This window comes from Monodelphis domestica, chromosome 4, assembly GCF_027887165.1.
Source record: "Monodelphis domestica isolate mMonDom1 chromosome 4, mMonDom1.pri, whole genome shotgun sequence".
Classification (NCBI taxonomy): domain Eukaryota; kingdom Metazoa; phylum Chordata; class Mammalia; order Didelphimorphia; family Didelphidae; genus Monodelphis; species Monodelphis domestica.
In genome coordinates, this window is record NC_077230.1 from 86,421,696 (window position 1) to 86,449,376 (window position 27,681).

Consider the following 27,681-nt stretch of genomic DNA (forward strand, 5'->3'; position numbering starts at 1 on the left):
GAAGTCAGCCTCTGAGTAATCCCATTGCCCAGAGATGTTTGACTCTCTCAGCATTCCCACTCTGCTGACTGTAGATGACTTTGGTAGAGAGAGGAAGTGACTATTATTAACATTCTCATGGATAGTAGGATGGGTTCTTGATAAACCCTAAACAGTCCCCTACAGCCTGGCATGGGAACCATTAGTATCTATGTCTACTCTCAGAATCAATTTGAGTGGCATCTACTCTAGTCCAGTGTGGGGCATGGAAGCTCATCTTCCACGGGAGCTGGGTGAAACTGAAGCTTTGGGCATCATAGAAGATACAGGTGATGGTAGAGGGAGTTCAAGGCTCAGAAGATGGTGTGCAGGTGAGCATTGAAAACCTTACTGTCTCTAGTCACCAATGGCCAAAGGGGGACACCAAGCTTCTTTTCCATTCCTTTCAAGATTCCCTAAATAAAAATTGATTAATAAAGAAGTTTTGAGCTGTAAAACAAAAAAGTGCCCAGTTTCTCCCAAGTTGTAATTTACCTAATTACAGGTATCCTCAGAGATATTGGAGGTTCAGTTTCAAACCACTGCAATAAAGCATGAAAAACCAGCTCAATAAAGAGAAATACATGATTTTTTTTGTTTCCCAGTACTTATAAAAGTTATATATACATTATGCCATAGTCTATTCTATTGTTTAAAATGTATGTACCTTAATTAAAAAAAGTCTTATTTCTAAAAAAATGCTAATCCCCATCAGAGCCTTCAGTGAATTATAATCTTTTTGCTGATGGAGGGTCTTGCCTCCATGTTGATGGCTGCTCATTGATCAGGTTGGTTGTTGCTGAAAGCTGGGGTGGCTGTGGCAATTTCTTAAAATAAGATGACAGTGATGTTTGCCTCATCCTTTTAATTGAAGACATGGAGATCATTTTAGGTCTAATCAATCTCTAATCAATCATTAATTGATCTAATGTCAATCATATTGTGCGTTGGGGAATTAAAAAGACCCAAGGAGAGGGAGAGAGACAGCTGATGGAGTAGTCAAAACATATACAACATTTATAGATTAAACTGGATGTCTTATATTGGCTTGGCTCAAGACACTCTAAAACAATCATGTTAACATCAAAGATCACTGATTATAGATCACCACAACAGATATAATAATGAGAAAGCTTGAAATATTGTAAGAATTACAAATTGTGATATAGAGACAGGAAGTGTGCAAATACCACTGGAAAAATGGCACCCCGATAGACTTGTTTGATCTGGGATTGCTACAAACCTTCAATTTGTAAAAAATACAATATATTCAAAACACAATAAAGCAAAGTGCAATAAAGCAAGGACAGCCTGTACACATTTTCAGCCTCTATGCTTTTGCTATATTCATATCCTGGCTCCCAACTCATCTCAGCACATTAGAAAGTCCAGTTTCTTTGCCTTGAAGGAAGTCGGCAATGGTATTAATCTATCTGGAAATGGAAAACTGAAATACCCTCTTTACCCCACACTCTTCTACTTCTACTTACAGAAATAGACACTGAAACTGAGACTCAGAATCTCAGGCGAGACTTTTTCTGTCATTGGCCTGTTGCCCTTCTCTCTACCCTTGATGAGCTGCTCAGAGTATCCTGAATCAATTAGTCAATCACTCCCTGGACTTCTCTATCTCTTCATCAGAAGTCTCCTATCTTCAGAGATGCTTCCCTGCTGAGGCTCACCCTCCTGACTGGCAAGTCCATTGACTGCCATTTTTAGAAGTGCCAAGGTCATGCTCACTTCACTCCTGGGTCATTCCTATTGTAGCCATCCTGCAGCTACAAGATATTCTTGTGTGGGTTGAATGCCTGAAAGGGAAGCTGGGGTCTGAGGGAATATGGGTGGAAGGGTTAAAGACTAAGGTAGGAAGGACATAAAGAGAGAAAAGAGACACAGAGACACAGGATTCTTTAGCATCCCGTCCAGTCTGTTGGGTCTTCCTCTGATAGTGAGAGAGCATGAGACCTGCAGGTAAACTGCATTCTATTGAGGTTTTCCAGGAATGGGGGATGTGGGGTTGTCAATCAAACAGGTAGAGTGATAGAAACATTAGAATCATATTGGCAATCTGCAACAAGACAAAAGAAAGGAACCCGCCATACTGGTCTTGCCAGTTTCCAGACTAGAAGCTCAATTGGAAGTTCTACTTCTTCCATAACTCTGGCACCATCTCATACAAATGCTGAGTGAGTACCTTTGCCATTACAAAGCAGCTATAGAAATTTCATGTCAGCCTTCCAGACCGCAGACATGGGGAGAGGCTCAGAGTTCCACAAAATTTGACCCCAATTCAATTCAAAGATCCAGAAATCAATCATGTGAAATATTAGAACTATAGCCATAGTCTGGTCTATGAGCACTTTGCTCACTAGAGTCAGCTTTTGAATACATCTTTGATACTTTCATGATTTGTTCATAGCTGGAACCCTTCACCTTTACTCTCTAAACTTCATTACCTCCTCTCCAGTCATCCTTACCCCTTGTTCAAGTACTTTATTTTCCCCTAGCTCTTCAGCTCTTCAGATGTTCTCTTTCCCTCTTCCAGTTTGGATAAAGTTCCTTGAGGATAGGGGCTGTTATTATGATTATGATTATGATTTTGCTGATATTGGCATCTCTGGGGTTCCGAGTACAGTGCCTACACATGGTAAGAACTCACCAAAGGCTTTATTTATCAACATTTGCCTTTTCTCTGTGCTGGCACTGGGTAAGGTACAGGGGATAGACAAAAGTAGAACAGCAGATAGGTGAATGTGGCTGATAAACTTTAAAAGTGACAACTAAGTGATGCTGATAAGATGCCAAACACTTATCTTAGTCTCCTCTTTCAACCAGATGTCTTGCCTTAAAAAAAAAAAAAGAGAGAGATCTAGCCAAAAAAGACCTAATTTTTAAAGGAATGGGGGAGCAGGTAGGTGACACAGTGGGTAGAGTGCCAGGCTTGAGGTCAGGAAATCTGACTTCAGACACTTACTAGCAGTGTGACCCTGGGAAGGTCACTTAATCCTATTTGCCTTAGTTTTCTTATCTGTAAAATGAGCTGGAGAAGGAAGGGGCAAACCACTCCAGTATAGTACATTTCACTTCTCTCCCAGAGGTTAGCTGTATCTATCTAAGCTCTTTGCAAATGGTTCTATCCTCTGCCAGTAGTGTTCCTCCAGTTATAGGGGTGGTTTTCTATACTCCAGTTTCATGTAGCCACAGATTATTTTACAAAGGAATCTTTTTTTACTTCAAAATGTATAATCACAAATAAACATACTTCCCCAACATATAGGATGCAAAAATCTCCTTTTCACATGAACCAGCTCTTTCTGGGGAGGGGAAGGGGATTAAGTTCATAGCTTAACAAAGTTCCTATAGAATAAAGTTCCACTCCCAAGTCCGAACCTCTCTAGGTCAAGTTCTTTGGACTTCCCTGCTAGGTGGGCTGGCTGCACTCTCCTCTGCAGTCTTGGCCCCCAAGGCACAGTGGTTTGAACTCCCAGGTCCAGTGAAGATGATGGAGGCACCAGAAACTGAGAAGGATAAATGAAAGAGAACAACAACAACCAAAAAACCCCATCTCCAGGCCAAGAGAAACCTTAGGAGCCATGAGGGCAAGCAGGGAAAACAAGTCTTTCCCCTCTCACAGATTTCATTCATCATCTAGTGTGCAACGCCCCCTCATTTTACAGATGAGGAAATTGAGGCTCAGAGAGAAGTAACCTTCCCAGGCTCATACAGTGTGCTAGTGAATTAGAACACTAGTCTAACACTTCAATATGTTATGCATTCTTGGTAGTTTCCAAAACAGAGAATAATAGGCTCCATCTGCTATGGCAAGATTGAACAGCTTAGTTTCAGCAGCTTATTGGAACCTTTTGGTCAAAGACTTTCATGAAACAAAAGGTTTAGGGATTTTTTGGAGGGACTTCTACTTCTCCTGGCTAATATTCCCCCACTCAGCAAAGCTAAGAAAAATACTACAGGGCATCCAATATAACTAGACTAATCGTATACATGAATGCTATTTTTCCCACTATTTTTTTTTTAGAAAGGGCAAATAAAAGAACTCACAAATTTCTCAACATAATTCCTGATTCAATCCAAAAGAAATTTATAAAGTGCCCATGGTGTTCTGAGCATTGAATTTACAGACAAAAAGGCAACCATTTCTTTGCTGAAAGTGCTTATGTTGTACTGGGAGATACAACATGTATGCAAATTAGGACATCAAGTTAAATTTTAAATAATTTAGTGTAGAAAGAATGCTAATAATTGGGGGAGGCGAGCAGAAGAGGAGATTAGGAGAGTCTCACATAGAACATGGAAACTGAGCTGTGCTTTGAAGGAAGCCAGGGATCCCACAAAAGAAATGTGAGGTGGGGAGGATCTTTCAGATATGGATGATGACTTGGTGTGCAATGTCCCTGTCGTCAATTTTTATCATTAGAAGGTCTGAATGTGAGTTTCTTATTGTTCATTCAGAAACCTTGGCTTTGCAGTGATGCTCCGTGGGGCTGATGAAAAAAGCATAGATTTTTTAAAATTAATTAGTTAATTATCATTTAAAGATAATTTTATTTAGTCAATTTAGAACATTATTCCTTGGTTACAAGAACCATATTCTTTTCCTCCTTCCCCTTTCCCTACCCCTTCCTGTAGCTGGCACACAATTCTGCTGGGAAAAAAGCAGATTTCTCCTGGGCAGAAATGTGTTTTAGGTAGGTTCTAAGAGTCAAGGACTCTCATTCCCCTCTTGAGTAAATGGGGCTGCCACTGGAGAATTCTCCCACTGTAACCTCACCCTAACCCCACTTTTATCTGGTGACTCTCCATCCTATGAATATATTCTTTAGTTGTTCACAGACTTACTGTCACTATAGAAGTTCTGATTCATTGGCAGCCCTTTCCTGCCCTACCCTTGAGACTGGATTTCGACACATGTGTCACTTCAGCCTTTGACTTGGGACTATACTCTCAGTTCTGATTTTGGGGGATTCTATCTTTGCCCATTCTTCCCTCTGCCTTTTTCTTCCCCATTTGAGCAGGCTATGTATATGACCTCAGACTTGCACCAATTTTCATTCTTCCCTCTTAAAGTACAATAAAAAACAATTAGGTGATAATTAAGCATTTTGCAATGTTTGATGTTATAGTTATAAGATGATGACTACATATGGAAGTCATTTAGACTAAGTGGTCCTCATGCCCATAAAGCATCCAGGCAAAGACAGGCAAGGCTGTACTTTTCCAAAGTTCTCATCTTTGTTAACTCTGAGTCAAGCAGTTAATGGTCGAAGCTTCTGATTTGATAAACTTCCTGACCAACAACTGTGAGATTTGTAAGTCATTCTCCTGATGCTGCCTCATACTCTTAACTAAGACCCTCCCCCAGTTTCTGATTGCCACAAAGTCACAAATAAAGCCCAAACCAAGGCCAGTGGTCATAGAAGACTCAAAAAACTTTTCTACCACATCTGGGTCTGATTAAGCATGCTACCTTCTTCCCAGTATCGGGCATCGATGACCTATTCTCAGCCGAATGAATTTTGGGGTATATGATTTTGATACGTCAACTTCAAGCATGTTTCCTGCCCAGTCCAATTCACTTACTCTCGTGATGGGTGTTTCTTTCATCGCTGGGAAAGAAGCTGTCTATTTATATTGTCATATGTTGTATGTAGAGGCTCTTCTTCTCCTCCTTCTCCTTCTCCTTCTCCTCCTCCTTCTCCTTCTCCTTCTCCTTCTCCTTCTCCTTCTCCTTCTCCTTCTCCTTCTCCTTCTCCTTCTCCTCCTTCTTCTCCTTCTCCTTCTCCTTCTCCTTCTCCTTCTCCTTCTCCTCATCCTCCTCCTCCTCCTTCTTCTTCTTCTGACTTGTTTGCTATGAAACATAGTAAGAAAATTCTGGTTTGGAACATTTCCTAGAGCATCAATTTCCTATAAATTCCTGAAGCAAGCTTTTTGCTTTAACAAGACCTCTGAGGCTACACAAAGCAAATTACTATTAAGGACTTTTGATCCCAATTCATAACCCTTCCTGCTCCTTCTGATGCTCCCTTTCTTAGGTCCTAAAGTCTCTGTTATCAAGAATTATGCTCAGGGTTGGTCTTTCTTGGTAATGGCATCCTCTTCAAAGACAGTGGGGCTGAGGATTATATTAAACAGTGCCACACACCTGTCCTTGGCTCTATGCTGACCCTATATGGATGTTTTTTTTCCCCAACACAGTCCTACCTATGCCATCATTCAGTACACTCTCGTGTACAGGTATTATTTACTTATACTGACACTAGTAAGGAACGATGATATATCTAATGTGAATAAATGAAAGTTTTCTCATTTCCTTTTTGTCTCTCTATATCTCCCCCGATTAAGTTGCCGCTGCCACAAAGCCAAAGGTTGAGGCATTGTTCAACGGGACTGTAGACCTGTCTTGTAATTTTAAGAATCCTGAAGGAATCAGCCTGGAAGAACTACTGATATTTTGGCAAGATGCTAATGATCTTGTTCTGTATGAGCTATATCAAGGAAGAGAGAAGCAAGATCACATCCATGAGAAGTACCTTAACCGAACCGAGTACAACCAAACCACGTGGACTTTACAACTCCGGAATATCCAGATTGAGGATCAGAGGGAATATAAATGTTTAGTCCAACACCGTAGCCCCAGAGGCTTAGTTCTTGTCCATCGGTTTTCTTTTCAGCTGTTTGTCTTTGGTAAGTAATCACTTATTGGTTCTTGGGGGCTCCTTGGCAAGGTTTATAGAGTTAAAAAATAGAAATCTCTACAAAGTACACTGTAGATGAATGTAGAGATTCCGTGAAACCAAAAGTCCACAGTGTTTTTTCCGTTTGTTGTGCAAAGTCACTGGGAATGAACTTTTGGGAAATGAGCAATCAAATGAACAAAAGGAATTGTGGCTAAATGAGACCCAAAGATAGTTAGACAAATCCCCACTTTGGCCAACATGATAATTCTTAACTTATCTTGGCATGGTGTTTTATAGTCTCTTGCCCCCTTCAAGACCAATATTTTCAGTCTTTTCACCCTTCCAGAGATAAGAGGAACAAGGGTGTACACGTGTGTATCTAGGTCTTTGGTGTGATTTCTCCAAGTTCTATATTCTAAATTAAAGAATTCCTGCAAAATAGCTAATGATTATAGCAATAGAAATCTTTTCTTAGAAGGGAATCTAGGTGACTCATTGGACAGAGTATCAGGCCTGGAGTTGGGAGGATCTGAGTTCAAATTTGACATCAAACACTATCTAGCTGTGTAATTCTGGCAAGTTATTTAACTCTAATTGTTTAGCCCTTTGCTTTTCTGCCTTAGAACTGACACTTAGTATCAATTCTAAGATAGATTACTAAAGTTAAGTTAATTACTAAAAAAAAGAAATAGTTTCTTTGAAAAGGAAAAAAGTGAACTTAATGAAGATAGGTAGTGAGAAAGTTATGAGATCAGGGAAATAAAGCCTCTAGGATCATAGACAAATAGTTTTTTTGCAGAGTAGAGAATAAGACTCCCAGAGTAGTACTATATTTATCACACCATAAAGTCTATTCATTTCCCCACAAAAATATCCCCTATATCTGTCCTTTATCTTATTATCTAGCCTTCTACTATATATGAGGGGCAATATAATATAATGGACAGAAAGCCAACCTTAGAATGAAAAAGATTTGGGTTCAAATTATTTCTCTCTTCCTCTTCCCCCACCACTTTCCCACAATTCTATAAGACTATAAGTTGCATGATAATTGCTGATTTGCATTCAGAGAAGGAGTTTTTTAAATGGGATTTTCAATGATGATAAAATCACACATCCAGACCTCTCATCCACTGAAAAATGTTTTGTATATCTCCATTCCTAAAAAGGATAATGAGACTGAGCAAAGAGGAGTTATTGGAATCCAATGAACATAGTTTTTGAGCTAGAAGGGATCTTAAGAGATCATTTTACAAATGACATAATCAAGGCCCAGGTCACAGAGGTAGTAACAGAATTAGGATTTGAACCCATGTTCTATGACTCCCACACCACCACTGTTGTTATGACATCATCAGTTATATACCTCGAGTTATCCTAAGAATCCCTAGCCTCTCTTCTCTCTGATCAGGGACTACTTTCCCCCAATATCATCAAGATTTGAAATGAAGGAAAAAAACATTAATGTCTCAAATCTTTTTTTAGCTCCTTTCAGTCAACCTGAAATAACACGACTTGATAACATGACAGTAAAAATTGGGGACGTGTTGAATTTTTCCTGCTCTTCTGAACAAGGATATCCAGAACCTGAGGAGATGTACTGGATGATAACAACTGAAAACTCTACCAAGATTCCTGGCATCATGGATTTATCCCAAGATAAAACCACTCAACTCTACAATGTTAGAAGTACCTTGACTCTGACCTTTAATGAAACTACCAGGACTAACATCAGCTGTTACCTACAGACTGTGAGACAAAAGGAACCCCTTATTTCCAAGATTCTGACTATAGGTAAAAGTTTCTTTTATAGCTCATATTCGTTTTTTTTTTTTAACACTTACTTTCTGTCTTGGGTTCCAAGGCAGAAGAGTGGTAAGGGCTAGGCAATGGGGGTTAAGTGACTTGCCCAGGGTCACCCAGTTGGGAAGTGTCTGCGAGCAGATTTGAACCCAGGACCTCCCATCTCTAGGTCTGACTCTCAATCCACTGAGCTACCCAGCTGTCCCCTAATGTGCTCCACTTTTAAGGAAAAGTTAACTCCAGGGTTGTCCCTGATCTGTTTTTTGGGGGTTCTGCTATATGTAGTAGAGATGACAGGTTGGGAAGGATCCCAACTGATCTTCATTTGTTCTTATGTTTATCCATTAAATAAATACGAAGTGTGTTATGATATATAAGATGCCGTGCTAGCCTCTGAAATAATGGTCCTTACCATCAAAGACCTTACGATCTTTTTCTAAGACATGGGGAAAACATTCCATCCACAAATGAAAAGATAAGCAACACCAGGACTCATGACAATAGCTCTGATATCATGTAGACTAGATTTATCTTTAGATCTCTGTTCAATTTCTTTGGCTTTTTCCTTTACCCAGTGTTTTTTCTGGTGACATCAGAATGTGGTGCATGTCATTCCTTAAAGGGTCCCTCAGGTCCAAGGAAGGTACAAAGATAGCTAACTAGTAGGCTAACAAAATAGCTAATATAGGATGGATTTATTTAATCTGACAGAAAACACAAAGAATATGCACCTGAGTCAAAAATAGTCAAAACAAAACTCTGACCCCAACTTTCTCAAGGTTTTATATTGCTATTCTGATTTATAATGCCACTTTGGGCTTAACTCTTCCTTTTCTACCGACCCCCATTCAGAGAAAGAACTTAGGAATCAAGAATCCTTGCTTCTGGTAGGTCCCATCTTTACTTGGTACCTCGACATTCCACAGAGCTCACAATGCCAGTAAAGGAGTACGTCCAGATTGTTTCTCCTTGCTCCCTCTTGGACCATTATGTCTTCATCTAATATCAATACTTTCTCTCTTTGGAGTTTTGATCTGGCAGTAATTTCTTCTCTCTTTCCATGACTTTTACTCTCTCTCTCTCTCTCTCTCTCTCTCTCTCTCTCTCTCTCTCTCTCTCTCTCTCTGTCTCTGTCTATCTCTACCTAGCTCTTGATCTCTTGGAAGGACCATGTGGAAGCTAATGTCTGTCTTCCAAACAAACAAATGCTTATTCATTCATTTGCTCATTTATTCATGTATTTCTGTGTGTAACTTCTCAGTATTTCTTCTCTACACCCATGATCTGAGTCCAACTCTTTTTTTAAAGACCAAGTCTAAGTGTATAGCTCAAGAATGTGAAGTAGTCAAGAGCTTGAGTCAACCCCAGAACAAAGATCTCATCAGTGGGATGATAAAAACTCAGAACAAGAGGAATTTGTATTTTGTCTAGGAAATTCACACATTGTCAGGAAATGTTATGAAGACCAAGAGGCTAACCCAACTACTTCTGAAACATGCTTGTCCACATTGCTACACAATAATCCTTTTTTGGAGGGTTGGGGCAGAGACCAGACTTTTTATTTGGTATAGGGAGTTGCCAGTGAGGAAATTACCAAAGAAGTACAATACCTGTAATGCGTTTTAGTCTTAGAGAACTGCTTGGGACTACACAGGCAATATTCTTCAGACATGGGAATGGAATCTAGGTTTTCCCGAACTCTGTCTGTCTGTTTCTCACCACTCTACTACTCTCCCTAAACACAATAATACAAAATGGGAAGTAGGGGAAGAAGGCAGCTTGGTGGCTCAGTGGATAGAGAGCCAGGTCTAGAGATGGGAGGTCTTGGGTTCAAATCTGGTCTCATACACTTCTTAGCTGTATGAGTGCAAGTCACTGGACCCCCATTGCCTTGCCCTTACCACTCTTCGGCCTTGGAACCAAAACACAGTATTGATTCTAAGATGGAGGGTAAGGGTTTAAAAAAAATAAAAGGGGTTTGATGGAAAGTGTAATTTTACCAGCAGGAAGGAGAAACTAATGTATGATAGGAAGTAGAAACTATGTAAAACCAGGACTTAGGAACTTTGGGATTCCCTGAAGAAGAGAGAGAAAGTAGGGGTGAGTAGAACTGTTGATCCATAGATTTCCTTTTGTCTCTCTCTCCCATTGTATGATTCACTCCTTTACAGAAAACACTGGCTCATAATGTGATGAAAATCAGTTTATATTCATTTGGAGACAAAGCCAATTTTAAATATCTAGACAGTAATTAAATAAGCTATAATGAGGACAAGGAACTCCCAAGGTTAAGAAAAATTAGGCAATGATGAGATAGAGAAGGGGGCATGAGGGGAGAAGAGTTAAAGTCATCAGGTCCCAGTCTCAATGATAATTAGGCAAAAAAGCAAAATTCTGCTCAGGAAGATCTCTCTTTAAATAGGTCAGCAAGCCAGATGAGGCTTCAATTGCCTATGATTATATTCAACTCAGGGTAGCAGGACTCTGCACTTGTAATTGGCTGGCCATTGGCACTGGCAAACTACCCAGACCCCTCTTCCCTTCTCAGGGTACCAAAATTCCCAGGTTTTCTTCCTCAACCCCAATATTCTTCTCTCCAACTTCCACCTCCCCATCCCATCATCCTTCCTTCCTGCTTCCAGCTTGGACAGACTGCACTTCTCTTCATTTCCTTTGTTGATAAGGACTATTCTTAAATAGTGCTATAAGAGATATCTTGATGATTGTTAAATGAATGCTTCAAAGAATTCATAGGTATTACAGGAACTGTATCTTGGAGTGGTCAGGAAAGACCTCATGGAAGAGATAGACTTGAATCCGATTCTAGAAGATTACAAGATGTTTGGAGAGTGTATAAATGGGGTTGAGGGGAGACATTTCAGGTGAATAGAATGATGTAGAAAAAATTCAAGGTGAGACTATTTCTATTTGGGAGACAGTAAATACACGAATCTGGTTGGAAGTGAAGGTTCATGCCAATGAGAAATAGAAGATGATCTAGGGGTCAGACTGTGGTGACCTTACATGCCAGAGCAAGGAGTTTAAAATTTAACTTGAAGATTACAGGGAGCCATTAAAGTTTTGGAGGCACAGATGTGACTTTCTAAAAGTATTTGAAGAAGATTATTCATTTGGTAGCATATAGAGTGCAGTGATATTCAGAGCCTGGGAGAACAGAAAGAAGACTATTACAACAGACAAGATCTGTGGTTATAAGGGCATGGACAAGGGGAGGGAATGAAAAATGGGGGATGAATTTGGGGAGTCTTTAGAACTTAGTGACTGAATATGGGTATAGAAAAATGTAGGGGAGGGATAAAAAGAAATTCAACCCAAATTGAGGTTTTTGCACTCTAGTGGCACATTTACCCTTAGAATAGATACCATTATCATCTCTCCAAATCTTAGGAGTTTGCCCTTGTCTGCCCTTTCACATATGTCTAAAAAATGATCAAATCTCTAAGAAAGTGAGGCAAGTCTTGCCCTGGCCGCACTGTTGGCTGCTCCTTCTGGGACCATTTGACTTTGGCCCTTGTGACTACATTTTGGTTTTCATTATTTATGGCCTGTAAGCCTGTAGGCAGCTGCTGGGCAAGTGAATATAGAAAGCAGCAATCTACAGAAGTTTTAGAAATGATTTGACTGATAACTCCTGTAATGATTCCTTTGTACAGAGATACAGTCCAATGAAGACCTGGGAAACAATCATCTCGAAGTGATTCTTGGGGTTTTAGCAGTTTTAGCAGTACCTATTGTCATAGTCATCTTTTGTTGGATAAAACGCCGCTATCTCTGTTGTCAAAGAGGTAAGTGAGTTAGACTTATTCACCTCACAACTTGCTTATTTTCCTCTTTTCTCTTGGAATGTTGTACAGTTCATGCATATATGTTGTTTGGTCTCCATTGGGGGTTTTCATGGCAGACAATGGAGTAGTTTGCCATTCCCTTCTTCAGCTAATTTTATAATTGAGGAAACTGAGGCACATAGGATTAAGTGGCTTGCCAAGGATTATATAGTTAGTAAGTGTCTAAAGCTGGATTTGAATTCAGGTCTTCTTGACTCCAGGGAAGCTAGGTAACACAGTGGATAGAGTGCTGGACCTTGAGTCAGAAAAACTTATCTTTGGGAGTTCAAATCTGACCTCAGACACTTACTAGCTGTGTAATCCTTTGATCTTCCTTCCAGCAGTAAATCTATGATCCTGTGTTCTATGACCATATACTCCTATGCAGGTTGTGTTTCAATAGGAAGGTATCTTAAAGGTCATCCTATCCAATTTCTCATTCATTGCAGTAATTCCTTTTATGCTATTCCTGACAGATGGTTATTCAGTCATTGCTGGATTCCTCACATTCCTGACTACCTCTTGAGGTACCTTCCCAAGGCCAGACTTTTTTTTTTAATTGTTAAAAGGATCTTTTTATGTTGAATTGAAATTGGCCTCCAAGACCCTATGTCCCATTCCAAACTTTCACCTGTTGATTTTAGTTTTATCTTCTGGAACAACAGAGAAAATCATAGGGTCAGAGATCTGGAGTTGGATGGAACCTTGGACCATCTTGTCCAAATCTTATATCTTATAGATGAGGAAATGCACTACAGTACATCAAATAAGTGGACATAACTGTTATGTTTTTCCTTAGTCTTCTCATCTCTAAACTAAATTCATCCAGTCCCAACATCCACTCTTCATAAGGCAAAATTCCCAAATCCTTCACTACTTTACTTCTCTCCTCAAGGCCTATATAGTTTATCATTATCCATACTGAAACATAGTTCCTCAAATTGAATTTATGAATAAATAAATAGGGACATTGTATAATTATATGTAATTCTTACAACATTTAGGAGATACACCAATAAAATGTTTTACTGAAAAACTGGGGAACCACTGCTCCAGAACCAAAAACCTTAACTAAATAATTAATAAGTTAAAATGCAGATAGAGCATTATCTTTAGAAGAGGCCTCTGATCTAACCAAATGATTGTGAAGGCCCAATTACATAGGAATGTAGAGCTAGAAAGGCTTTTAGGTTATCTATGGTCATGGCCCTTTGAAGGAATTTTTCACTAGTGGGATTTTAATGAAATTATGGGACACATAGAAAATCTGTTCCAGCCCCCTCCCTGCTTCTTGCTCATCAGTAGTAGGGAGATTCTTTCTGGAACTGGAAAGAACTCCAGTTCTTTCTGTGGTCTGGGGACAAGTGCCAGATTCCTCAGCTTAGTTATTGCCATGGTTAGCATTAGTTAGTGATTCAACTTAGTTAAGAAATTTATATTTAGAGAGCTACCTTTAACTTTCAAACACTTGCCTAGACCACTAATGGTAAAAGGTAAAGATGTTTCTGTTCAGTGAAGGGAATTTCTTTCTTTAGTTATTTTTTAAAAACTTTGCCTTCTGTCTTAACATCAGTTCTAAGACAGGAAAGGTGGCAAGGGCTAGGCACTAGGTGACTTGCCCACAGTTCCTGAATTAGGAAGTATCTGAGGCCAGATGTGAAACAAAGACCTCCAGACTCTAGATCCTGTGCAATTCAGCTTCCTTTCTAAAGGGAATTTCTCTATGTAAAATGTTTCATCTAATCAATTGAAATTAACATCTGAATCTGCTGGAAATTCTATTATCTTGCTGCTCATCTTTGACATTTTATACCTGGACAAATCACTGAGCCTTCCTGAGCCTCAGTTTTCTCATCTATAAAATGATTGAGTTGGATTGGATGGCCACCAAGATCCCTTCTAGGTCCGGACTACAATCTTGTGGTTCAAAGATTTTCTTTCCAAACAGGAAGTTGATTACAAGCATGACGTATTCTATGAAAGAGCAGTGCATTACCTTTTTTTCAAACAGCTTCTACCATTAATGAGTGCACTGATCCTTTTACTTATCTTACCTGAGATTCAGGGGAGAAATTCATCTCCTTTCAACTCTTTGCCATTTGGACCTGCTCAGTTTGAGATTCCTAAAACCCTCGCTATGGGATATCCCACAGTACTGACAAAAGGAATCTCAACAGATTTAAAAAAAAAGGAATTTTAAAGAGACTGGAGGTGAAATTTTTGAGCCTTTTCAGACTCCAATGTTTTTATAAAACCTTCTGTATTTTGCTGGTTGTTTTAAGATTTAATTTTGTCGTTTTAAGTTCATATGTTAATGTATTCGATACTGTTCTGTTGCACTGAATCATTTTAATCTACTGTGTTTTAACTATTAGATATATCCTGTTATCTTTTCCCTATGGCTATTGAACAAAATATTGTAAAATATTGTAAAAGCCCATAAGCATTTTTTTTTTGTATTTGTTAATTGTTACATAGATGATGGATGGACTCAACCTGGCTAACAACCTTTAGAGAATTTAATAAGTTAAGGATTTAATGGTGATTCTAAGGGGTCTTCAGAAATAATTTTAACTAGTGGTTTCTGAATGAATGAGTTTTTTTTATATTTATATTTTAAAGAATGCTGTATAAAGGATAGACAAACAAAGAAATGTTCCTACCAAGGTGTTTCTATGAATCAAGAAGCCAAAAAAAAGAGCTCCTGAAAAAATTCTTCAGTTTAAATTACTTCCACCAGAACAATCTAGATTTCTTGGTGATGTTCTAGACCCAAATAAGTTTTACTTTGTTTAAAAATCTTTTTGCCAAGGTTGAAAGGTTAGCTACATCTGTAAAAATTGTGACAAATATCTATCAGTTCATAGGTTTGTTTTTTGTTGTTGTTATACAGCAACTTATACAAAATATGGTTTGTTTGCTATTGTAATTAACTGAGCTATTGTAAATTTTGGGAACTTAGGTACTTCTTTGAATGTGCATTATATACTATATTACTGTTTTATTCTAAGAATGTTTCCATGAGCTCCCAACTCTGAAAGAGCCCAGCGTCTCCAAGAGAAGTGAGTGAGAGTGAGAGAGATTGGAGAGAGGAAGTCATGCAAAATATATAGACTATTCTTTACATCACTTTCTGCATCTCATATGTAGCAATGGTAGCTTAAGTTCGAATTAGGACAGCCCAGGGGGTCTGTCAGTTGTTTCTGATTTGTCACTTGCTAGCACATTTCAGTCAAAGGCCATCCTCCTCAACACTTAATCCTTAAGTAGGGGTGTATACATTCCTGGTTGCTAGAATTTCTAAAGACTAAGGAGGGTGGAGTAAAACTAAAATTCACATTCCTTAGATCATACCACCTTGGAAGAACTGAAAGCTTATATACCCTCAGAACTAGCTCTGAAAACAGTAACAAAAAAACCCCAAAGCTTGGAATGGTATCCCTACTGCCCCCAGAGCAAATCCCAATTTTAACATGAACTTAAAAGTCTAGAAATAAACTGTAAGAAATGAAAAAACAAAAATAGAACTTGACTATAGAAAGTTTTTGTTGTGATAGGGAAGATCAAAACACAAACTAAGAAGACCACAAAGTCAAAATAGTTATCTCCAAAGTCACAAATCAAAATGTGAATTTGTCTCAAGACCAAAAAGAATTTCTGGATGATGTTACATTAAAATGTGAATCTGGCCATAGGGATTAATGAATTTATTATGAGTTATGGATAGATAGGATAAAGGAGGGAAGAAGAGAAAGAGAAGTACTCTAATCTAATTTTCCCATGTCACTTCTCATTCTGCAGCCAGTCCACTCCTGGCAGTACCCGAGCATACAAGTTAGTTCAGAGAGTGAGACTTCTTCCTTAACCCCTTCATATATCCTCTTGGCTTCTTGCCTTCCCATACCAGCATTCACATTCACATTTAGGCTGATGTTATATTCAGGCTGATACTAGGTAAATTTCCTTCACACAATCAGCTCAAAAAATGGATTTTAAAAATCAAATAGGAGAGGTAGAGGAAAAAATGGGAAAAGAAATGTGTCATACAAGAAATCATGAATGTGGCCTGGTAATGGTAATACCAAATTACCATGGTAATACTAAAAATCATGGCAAAGGTGGCACAAAAAATACGAAGAAAATAATACCTTTGAAAACAGAATAGGCTAAATGGCAAACAAGGCACAAAATTCCACTGAAGAGAACTTTAAAAAACAAAATTAGCCAAATGAAAAAGAGGTACAAAAGTTTACTAAAGAAAATAATTTCCTAAAAATTAGAATTGAGCAAGTGGATGATAATGACTCCACAAGACATCAAGAACCAAAAAAATCAGAGGCAGCTAGGTGGCATTGTAGATGACAGGAGGTCCTGAGTTCAAATGTGACCTCAGACACGTTCTAGCTGTGTGACACTAGGCAAATCACTTAACCCCAGTTGCCTAGCCCTTACCACTCTTTTGCCTTGGAATGAATACTTGATATGGATTCTAAGACAGAAGGGAAAAGTTTTAATTTTTAAAAAGGAAAACAATGAAAAATAGAAGAAAATGTGAAGCTAATCATTGGAAAAACAATTGACCCAGAAACTATATCAAGAAGAGATAATTTAAGAATTATTGGATTATCTGAAAGCCATAATCAAAAAAAGAGCCCAGACATTATCTTTCAAGAAATTATAAAGGAAAACTACTCTGATATCCTTGATATCAGAGTATAATAAGGATAAAAGGATATATATAAAGGATATATATAAAAGGATAAAAGAAAAATTGAAATAATCCACTAATTATCTCCTAAAAGACAACCCAAAATGAAAACTCCCAGGAATACATAACAAAATTCCAGAACCCCTAGGCCAAGGAACCATAAAGAAACAATTCAAATATTGTATCAGGACAATAAAGGATTTAGCAATATCTACACTGAAGGATTGGAGGCCTTGAAATATGATATTCCAGAGAGCAAAGGAACTAGTAATGCAATGAAGAATTACCTACCCAGCAAAATTGTGTATAAACCTTTAAGAGAGGGAGGAAATGGATATTCTATTAGAAAAAAAAAAGACTTTCAAGCATTCCTGATGAAAAAGAACAGAATTGAAAAGAAAAATTTGACTTTTAAAAACAAACATAAAAAGGTAAATGAGGACTGAAAAATCACAAGGGATTCAATAAGGTTAAATTGTTCATATTCCTACATGGGAAGATGAAGTTAGAAGGAATACACCTAAGCAGAGGGAATGGCTGTGAGTTAACTATGATAGTGTAGTATCTAAAAAAATTAAATTAAATTAAGAGTTGAAAAAGAGGAATGCACTAGAAAAAGGGAGAAGAGAGAAGTAGAATGGTATACATTCTCATATAAAAGAGGCACAAAGGAGCTCTTACAATTGAGGTGGGAATGGCAGGAGGGGTGAACAACACCTGAACCTTACACATCAGAATTGGCTCAAAGAGAGAATTACATATATATCAGTTGAATATAGCAATCTATCTTAGCCTATAGGCAAGTTGGAGAGAAAAGGTATAAGAGAAAGAGTGGGAGCTGATAGAAAGGAGAATAGATTGAAGGAGACAGTGGTCAGGGTGAAGTTGAGGAGGGACAGGGTGAAAGGTGTGAGAGAAGGAGATAGATAGGGGAAACAAGATAAAGGGAAATACACAGTGATCACAAATATGAAAAAAAGTTTATACATTTCTCTGATAAAGGCCTTATTTCTAAAATGTATAGAAAACTGAGTCATATGTATAAAAATACAAGTCATTCTCCAATTGAAAATCAAAAGATATGAACAAGCAGTTTTCAGACAAAAAAAATCTAAGCTATCTATAGTCGCATGAAAAAATGCCCTTAATTGAGTAGAGAAATGCAAATTAAAACAATTCTGAGATATCACCGCACAGCTATCAGATTGTCTAATATGACAGAAAAAAAGTGATAAATGTTAGAGGGGATATGGAACACTACTGCACTCTTAGTGGAGTTGTGAATGGATTCAACCATTCTGGCAAGCAAGCTGGAACTATCTAGATCTGTATCCTGAAAAGACTTTTTAAAAAGGAAAAGGATCTATACGTACAAAAAAAAATTTCTAGCAGCTCTTTTTGGGGTGGCAAAAAATTAGAAATTAAGGGTGTGCCCATGAGTTGAGGAATGACTAAACAAACTATGCCATATGATTATGATAGAACACTATTGTGCTTTAGAAAATGATGAGCAACAATTCACATTCAGAGGAAGAACTGTAGGAGTAGAAATATAGAAGAAAAACAGCTGCTTGATCACATGGGTTGATGGGGATATGACTGGGGATGTAGACTCTAAATGATCACCTTAGTGCAAATATAAATAATTTGGAAATAGGTCTTGATCAAGGACACATGTAAAACCCAGTGGAATTGCACGTCAGCTACGGGAGGGGGGTGGAGGCAGGGTAAGGAAAGAATATGAATCTTGTAACCATGGAAAAATATTCTAAATTAATTAATTAAATAAAAATTTCCAAATTAAAAAAAAAGAAAATGATGAGTAGGATGCTTTCAGAAAAACCTGGAAAAACTTACATGAACTGATGCAAAGTGAAGTGAAGAAGAACAGTGTAAACAATAACAGCAATACTATATGATGATCAACTGTGAATGATAGCTATTCTCAGCTATACAATGATCAAAGACAATTCTGAATGACCTAAGGTAATCCAGAGAAAGAACTTATGGAATCTGAAGGTAGATTGAAGCATTTAAAATTTTTAAATTTTTCTTGATTTTTACATGTATTTTCTTCAATAACATGACTACTATAGAAATATGTTTTGCATGACTACACTTGTATAACCTAGATTAAATTGCTTGCCTTTTTTTTTAAACCCTTACCTTCCATCTTGGAATCAATACTGTGTATTGATTCCAAGGCAGAAGAGTGGTAAGGGCTAGTGTTAAATTTAATTGTGGTTGGATTGAATAAATTAATTGGTGGTCGCCAGGGATTTAATTTCTAAATCCCAAATGAATTAGTAAAGTAGAAAGGAATTTATGATAGTTTATTTACAAATAGAGGGAAGATATTGAGAAAGAGAGAAAAGGGGAGAGAGAGAGAGAGAGAGAGAGAGAAAGCTCTGTCTTCCTCTGAGCCAGGTAGAAATTTTAAGGCACCAGTCAAGGGAAAGGAGTCTCAAGATGATGGGTCTTTCTTGGAGGTTCACACCTCCAGAAAGGGCAAAGAACTAAGTCAGACTTTAAACTCACCACAGTGACCATCTAAAAGGAAAGCAGTCTGAGCTCCTCCAGGGGTTCAGTTCCACAGCCAAGTGTCTTCACTTCAAGTCTGAGTGTCTGTCTTCCAGTCTCTCCTCAAGTGTCTGTCTTCCAAATCTGAATGCCTGTATTCTAGTCTCTTCTCAAGTGTCTCTCCTCACTCCAGCTCCTAAAGACTCTTCTAGTCTCTCCTCCAAGTGACTCTTCTTCACTCCAAGTCTGAGTGACTGATCTCTTCCAGTCCAACTCAGAGTGACTGAACCTCCTTGTGTGCCTCTGTTTCCTCTATTTAAAGACCTTTTTCTTTTATGTCACCTCCCCTAAATTTTACGTCTATGAATCACAGCAGATGCTCCTTTCCAGGACTGCCCATTCAATGTATGAAATGGGTGTTCCCCCTGATTTTTGTAGTTAGTTAACACCTTTTTTGGTTAGTTAACACCTATTTTGGTTAGTCAACACCCTTTTGTACTTAGTTAACATATTTTTTGGTTAGTTAACACCTTTTTGTAGTTAAAATGGGTAGATCTACTTTAAATACTGAGTTAACACTTTGGGGATTAAAATCTAAAAATAGACATGGGATTACAATTCAATCTTCACAATAAAGGAAGAGCTAAGTGCCTTCATTGTTACAATCAGGGGAGAGCCAAATCCAGTCTTCACATTAGGCAATGGGGGTCAAGTGACTTGCCCAGGGTCACACAGCTAGGAAGTGTCTGACGTCAGATTTGAACCTAGGACCTCCCATCTCTAGGACTGGTTCGCCATCCATTGAGCCATACAGTTGCCCCCTACTTGCCTTCTCAATGAAGGAGGAGGAGAGGGAAGGAAAAAGAGAATTTGGAACTCAAAAAAATTTTAAATGAATGCTTACAAAGTTTTTACATGTAATAGGAAAAAAATAAAATTATGTACATATATTAGTTATAATGCACATTATATTATAATTCTTTATTATAACATAGAATTATATGTGTATATATATTTGTTGAGCTATGGTTTTTTTTTCCTTCCTCATTCTTTTTTTGTTTTACTTTTGAAACATTTTATTTAATTAATTAAATTATAATATTTTTCCATGGTTACAAGATTCATATTCTTTCCTTCCCCTCCTCTCTCCCCCCCCTCCCATAACTAACGAGCAGTTCCACTGGGTTTTACATGTGTCATTGATCAAGACCTATTTCCATATTATTGATATTTTCACTAAGGTGATCATTTAGAGTCTACATCCCCAATCATGTCCCCATAGAACCATGTGATCAAGGAAATGTTTTTCTTCTATGTTTCTGCTCCCACAGTTATTTCTCCTAAGTCCCTTGGGATTGTCCTGGGTCATTGCATTGCTGCTAGTAACAAAGTCAGTTACATTTGATCAAGCTACAATTTTTCAGTCTCTGGTTCTGTTCCTTTCGCTCTACATCAATTTCTGGAGGTCTCTACAGTTCCCATAGAATTCCTCCAGTTCATCAATCCTTTGAGTACAATAGTATTCCATCATTTGACTTTTTTTAACCAATTACATGTAATAACAAATTTCCACACAAGTTTTCCTAAGTTATATGATTAGACTTATCTCATTCTCTCCCTTCAATTCCCATCCTGGTGCTGGCAGGTGATTTGATCTGGATTATACATGTATTACAATGCAAAGCATATCTCCATATTGTTAATTTTTGTAAGTGAGTAATCTTATAAAATCAAAACAAAAGACATAAATCAAAACAAACAATTGAAAAATCATATGCTTTCATCTGCATTCTGACTCTAACAGTTCTTTCTCCAGAGATGGATATATTCTTTGTCAGAAATCCTCCACAATTGTCCTGGATTACTGTATTGCTAATAGCTAAGTCTATCACAGCTGATCATTCTGGGAAGCATTTTGGGAAGGGATGTAGCACTATAAGTAGGTAGTGCAAAAACAAAAGAAAAATAATTTTTAAAAGTAATAAAACTTCCTTCAAGACTTAACTGATCCAAGAGACCAAGGTTTCATTAAGCTACTGACATAGTATGCTGGTCACCCAATTGCAAAACATTTACACTTCTAATAGGTTCTCTACTATAGCAAATTTGGACACAGAGGTTTCTGCACTTAACTGAACTTTGCTGTATTCTTCATAAATATTCTTTCTAGGTCATTGTTAAGTAAAAAAATATATATATCTTAAGATGCTCTACAAATATCTCATTTTGCTCCAATCTGTAGACTAGCTTGAGTTAGTCCTGTGATTCAACAGACTGGTACGGATGGTGTCAGTATACTTTTCGTATACTAGGGACATTGTCTAGGGCTTAAGTCTGAACCACTGCTCCTACCCATTCCTCTACCAATCCCCTAATTTACACTCTTATCTGTTTTCTCCCCCACCCCAGGTCTTCAGAGAATGGATAATACAACTCAGTGAGCACCTCTGTCCCCAGTGAGGGAAATGGTTGTTTCTAGATTTAAAGATATGAGATATATGAACTTTGGTTTGGAGATCTAATAAGGTGTCCCAGTCACATGGGCAATGTGAACATGTGAATTTGTATTTGTGGAATACAGGATGCAGGAACATTGGATGCTGGAGGAACATCCTTTCTGTTTCCTCGGTGGTACAGTTTCCTTTCCCCTTCCAGTTTCCTCTAACTATACCTGCAGAAAAAGACAAAGAAAGAAAACCTAAGGGGAGATGATGGGGAGCTCATTGCAGGAGATGGGTGGGGTAGAGAAGGGGGGATCCCTAGAGCTGAATGATAAGGGAAATATATTTTGGGGGAAGCCAGCCAGCCACACTTCCTCTCTGATAGGGACCCCACCCCAGAAAGGGGTCTTAGTCCTTGTTTTTACAAAAAAAGGTTTGGGGTGGTGAAATTCAATAAGAAAGAGATATCTTTATTCATTAATGAGTCACTTGTCTTGGAGAATAACTTGGAGGTTTACAATGCTTCATTCATATATTGATGTAAAGTGCTTGCAAATCTTAAAGCACTATATGGCAATTATTGTTACTATTACTGGAGTTGTCTACTCTATCAGCAAAATGTTATAGGAAATACAAAAGTACATTTAGCTTAGTTACTCTTCTCCCATCCCATCCATTCATCCATTACCCTGCCAACCATAACTTACACCCTCTGAGTTCTCCAGAAATAGGCCTTCACTGTAGGTCTTGTTCATTTGAGCCCTCTCCTTCCCCAAATCATTTCTCATATGCAGCCAAAGGAGAAGAAGAGCCCCAAGAGATTCACATACATTCAAAGGCCATATGAAAGGTGATAGGGCAGCAAGAGCATAACCTTGTTCCCAGGTACAAGAAATTAAAAAAAAATGGAAGTATAAAACCTAATTATCTAACAAAAGTAAGACCATGTGAGTAAGTTCTCCTGCCTGGCTCAAAGCCAGCTTCTGGAGCTGTGATCCTGGAGAGAGAGAGGCGGGGTCACAATAAAACTTAATCCTATGTACGTACACATGCTGTGTACACACTCAGTGTGAGCATGCAAATGGGATGCTGGGTAAGAGTCCTGGGGAGCAAATTATATCCATACAATCTCCCCTGTGATTCCATTGGGAAGTGAGCATGTTGGAATCTCCCAGATTTATATGCCTAGTCTCCTCAATGAATCATTACACATATCCAGCTTATATCTATAAAGATCTTTTACTAAAGGTGTATTCAATATTCCACGTTCTAAGGGGAAATAACAATTATTTGGGGATGAGAGGTAAATAAAAGAGAAAGAGAGCAAAACCAATGTTAGGTGGGTTCATTAACAAAAATACAAATTAGGGAGCAATCCCCTTTTGCATAAAAGTTTACATTCAGAGTAAGTGTATTCAACCCCTCCCTTACCCCCCACCCCACCCCACAGTTCAATTCACTACATCCCAAAGTTCATTCTGAATCTTTTGATGCAGTGTGTGGTTTCTGCAGGCATCTTCATGACACCTTTTCCAAACAGTTCACTTTCTTGATTCAGGGAGTTAGCAGGTTTCTTTTCCTGAAATTTCTCTAAAAGCTTTTAAACATTAAATCATAGGATAATAATACAATCCCCCCTTCCCCCAGAGGGATGTTGACTAACACCTAGATCATCCTGGCATACATGGCTGAGTTATGAGGGATATGAGTCAATTGTCAAAAGAAAGCCAAAAACATTAAAAAAATAGAAGAAAAGAAAAAAACAAAAATCAAATTGTATATAAAAATTCAGAGTAAGCAAGAATAAGCACACAACAGATTCTAGAAGCAGGACCCAATAAAGTGATTTATATCTCATAAGCCTGTGGGACCATTGCAGTAATATGAAGTTCTTGACACTGTACAATGGCTCTTTTGCCATCCCTTTTTCTGAAATCAGACACAATTATTAGTCCCATAATATTTGACAATCACTGGCAGGTTTCTACAGTCTAAAGCTTTTGGGTAGACATTGACATTAGGGCTAATGGATATTATAAACTTATTTTAGTGCAAAATTAAAAAAAATTAATACTGGTTGCGTGTACAAGTACAAAAAAATGAGAGGAAAGAAAATTCAAATATCCTATTGCACATAAAAGGAAAAATAATAATAAAATTTTAAAAAATCCATAGTTCACATTCCATATGACAAAGTGTTAGCCAAGCAGAGGCACAACACAAAGGTTTCTCACTCAAAAATGAGATCTTTTCCCTTTTAACTTGGCTATGATCAACAGTATGAGTGTACATAGTTATTTACCAGGTAACAGCTTTTAAAGAACAAAAACAACAACAAAACAATAGTACAACAGCTAATGTACACTCTAAGAAGTACCCAAATCCCCCAAACCCCCAAACCATCAGAGTTCAGAAAATACTAATGAAGGTTGTTACCAGTTTGATGGAGTACATTCATCATCATCTATGTGACAATTAACAAAGGCAAAAAGGCACAAAAGCCTGTAAAGTCAATATGTGACCTTGATGGAACTGGCGACAAACCTAGTATCCATAAGGGCTTATGGCTATGCCATGGAAAGGGTTTGCCCAACTAGACAATGGGCTTTTACAATGGTCTTATCTCCAGTCTAGGTATAGGAGAGTAGAAATAAAGATAATAGGATGGTACAAATAAAAACAGTATAACAGAACATATAGCTAATAGCCAAAACACAGTAACTTAAAGTGACATAGTGTAACAGAATATATTAGATTAGATCAATATGTAATCTAAAAAACATGTTTCTTTTAGACAACATATGGTAGGAGTTTGGTTTTTATTCCACTCTGCTATCTACTTCCATTTGATGGGTGAGTTCACCCCATTTACATTCAGAGTTATCATTACCACCTGTGTATTCCTCATCATTTTGATTTCCTCTTTTAATCCTATACTTTCTTCTTTCACTACTTCCTTCCACACCAGTGTTTTGCTTTTAATCAACCCCATTTCCCCTCACCCTTATTTTACTTTCCTTCCCACCTCCTCCCTTCTTATTCACCTTGTATTTATCTTTGAGGTCTATTAATTATCACCCCCCCCCACCTTTCCCTTCCTTTGAATACTCCCTACCCCACCCTTTTCCTTATTTCTTTTCAACTTCTCTATTTGGTAAGATAGAATTCTATACTCCAATAGATCTGGCTTGTTTTCCCTCTCAGAACTGATTCCACTGAGAGTAAGGTTTAAGTATTACCTATCACTACTCTATTCCTCCCCTTCTTATAATACTATTCCTTTCCCTCCCTCCCATGAACCTCTTTAGGTGGTATAATTTATCCTGTTTTACCTCTTCCTTTGAGTTTCTCATAGTACTATACTCTTTTTTGTCCCCCCCCCCAATTTTTTTTAACATATAATCTTAAACAGTTTAATACTACAACCTCTGCCTATGAATATTTCTTTATCCACCATCATAATGAAGGCAATTTTTAAGAATTTAAGAGTTACAGATATCATTTTTCCATATAGGAATATAATCAATTTGATGTCATTGATATCTTTAAATTCCCCACCCCCACCCCCTTTCTTGTTTACTTTTTTATGATTTTCTTGAATTTTGTTTTTGGACATCAAATTTTCTGTTTAGTTCTGATCTTTTCTTTAGGAATGCATGGAAATCTTCTGTTTTTATTAAATGTCCATATTTTCCTCGGAAAGCATATAGTCAGTTTTGATGGGTAGGTGATTCTTGGTTGTAGACCCAGTTGTCTTGCCTTCCTGAATATCATATTCTAAGTCTTGTGGTCCTTTAGTGTGGAACCTGCTAGATCCTGTATAATCTTGACTTGGGCTCCTCGATATCTGAATTGTTTCTTTCTGGCTGCTTATAGTATTTTCTCCATTGCCTGGGAATTTTTTAATTTGGCTATAACATTCCTAGGAGTTTTCATTTGGAAATTCATTACAGGAGGTGATCTGTGAATTCTTTCAATTTCTATTCTACACTGTTATTCAAGAATATCAGGGCAGTTTTCTTTGATAATTTCTTGTAATATGATATCTACACTAACTGGCATGGTAGGTGATGTGGGGGAGGGGTGATTAGCTTGCACTTTGATTATTGCAGTTTTGCCCCCTTATAGTGTAGGAATCACCACTCACTTCCTATATTTCATACTGTGGACAGTGGGAGAACTCCTTTTATTATCTGGATTTGATTTCTATCATTTTGAGATGCTTTTTAATGATTGGTTGGAAGGAGATTCAGAAGGCTCCTGATGCTATGCTGTCATTTTGGCTTCACCCTCTTCCTAATGAACACTTTGAGAATAAATTTGTGAAGCTTTTGGCAAACTCATCTCTATATAAATATAGAAGATATTTCTTCTTTTTCTTATTATTATTATAACATATTTTTATTTTGCCAATTACATTACTAACAAATTTCCACATAAGCTTTCTGAAGTTATATGACCCAAATTGTCTTTCTCCTTCCCTTCCCTTTCCCCTCCCAGAACTGGTAAGAAATTTGATCTGGGTTATACATGTATTATCGTGCAAAACATACTTCCATATTGTTCATTTTTGTAAGAGAATAACCATATAAAACCCAGGCCCCAAATAAAAAAACCCAAATAAGCAGGTGAAAAATTCCATTCTTTGATCTGCATTCTGACTCTAAAGGTTCTTTCTCTGGAGGTGGATAGTATTCTCAGAATCATCCTAGATCATTATATTGATGAAAATAGCTAAGTCTAACATAGCTAATCATTCCACAATATTGCTACTGTGCTCAGGGTGTTCCAATTCTGCTTATTTCACTCTGCATCAGTTCATGTAGGCCTTTTTGAAATCATCCTGTTCATCATTTCTTATAGCACAGTAGTATTCCATCACCATCATATACCACAGTTTGTTCAGTTGTTCCTCCATTGATGGATATTCCTTCTATTTCCAATTCTTTGCCACCACAAAAAGAGCAGCTATAAATATTTTTTGTACAAGTAGGTCCTTTCCTCTTTTTGAAAATCTCTTTGGGATATAGACCTAGTAACGGTATTACTGGATCAAAGGGTACACATTGTTTAATAGCAGTTTGGGAAACATATCACATATTTTATTATCTTATTAAGTTATTAATAAGATAATTCATCATGATCTTGAGAAACTTTAATGAAGCCTGGCTTCGAAAGAAAAAAATACTAATAACTAAAGAAATTTAGATGAGTTTGACATGATCATCTTAATGAAGCTATGTTGACTCAGAAAAATCACTCTTCTCAAGTCTTACAAACTAAGACCAGCACTCTTATTTATCCTTATAAATCATGCCTATGCCATGACTGTTCCTATATTCTTGACACCTTGCTGCTTCTACAAGTGTTGGAAGCTATAATATCCTTTTTTAAATTTCCAATAACCATTCTCTATTCTAAAGCATTGATTTGTATCTTATTCCAGGAACTACTAAGGAGAAGGGAGAAGATCCTGGACATTTGGAAGAAAAGCAAGCACTTCCAACCACAGGACACACAGAACAGGAAGAGAAATAGGAGCTTAGAGGATAGATGGATCTATGCTGATTTTTTTTAAAAAGGTTGATTAGTCATAAACATGTGGTTTTTTTTGTTACCTTTTCATTCCTTCATTTCTAATGATAATAAAT

The 27,681-nt window shown here is 37.6% G+C and overlaps 1 protein-coding gene across 1 annotated transcript; it reads left to right on the forward strand.

The window, feature by feature from the left end:
- Positions 1 to 244: 244 nt before the first annotated feature.
- On the forward strand, positions 245 to 27,681 carry CD86 (CD86 molecule). The gene is made up of 5 exons (XM_056826086.1): positions 245 to 350; positions 6,379 to 6,720; positions 8,199 to 8,507; positions 12,191 to 12,322; positions 27,477 to 27,681. Exons 1-5 carry the CDS (start codon positions 245 to 247, stop codon positions 27,566 to 27,568), a joined length of 981 nt encoding a protein of 326 aa, XP_056682064.1. The 3' UTR covers positions 27,569 to 27,681.

What these genes read in the sequence shown, in the direction of transcription:
- CD86 (XM_056826086.1), top strand. Translation starts at nt 245, where the DNA reads ATGGAAGCTCATCTTCCACGGGAGCTGGGTGAAACTGAAGCTTTGGGC. An exon ending in GCTCAGAAGATGGTGTGCAG is followed by an intron (nt 351 to 6,378) that starts GTGAGCATTGAA and finishes CCCCCGATTAAG; the next exon opens with TTGCCGCTGCCACAAAGCCA. An exon ending in TTTTCAGCTGTTTGTCTTTG is followed by an intron (nt 6,721 to 8,198) that starts GTAAGTAATCAC and finishes ATCTTTTTTTAG; the next exon opens with CTCCTTTCAGTCAACCTGAA.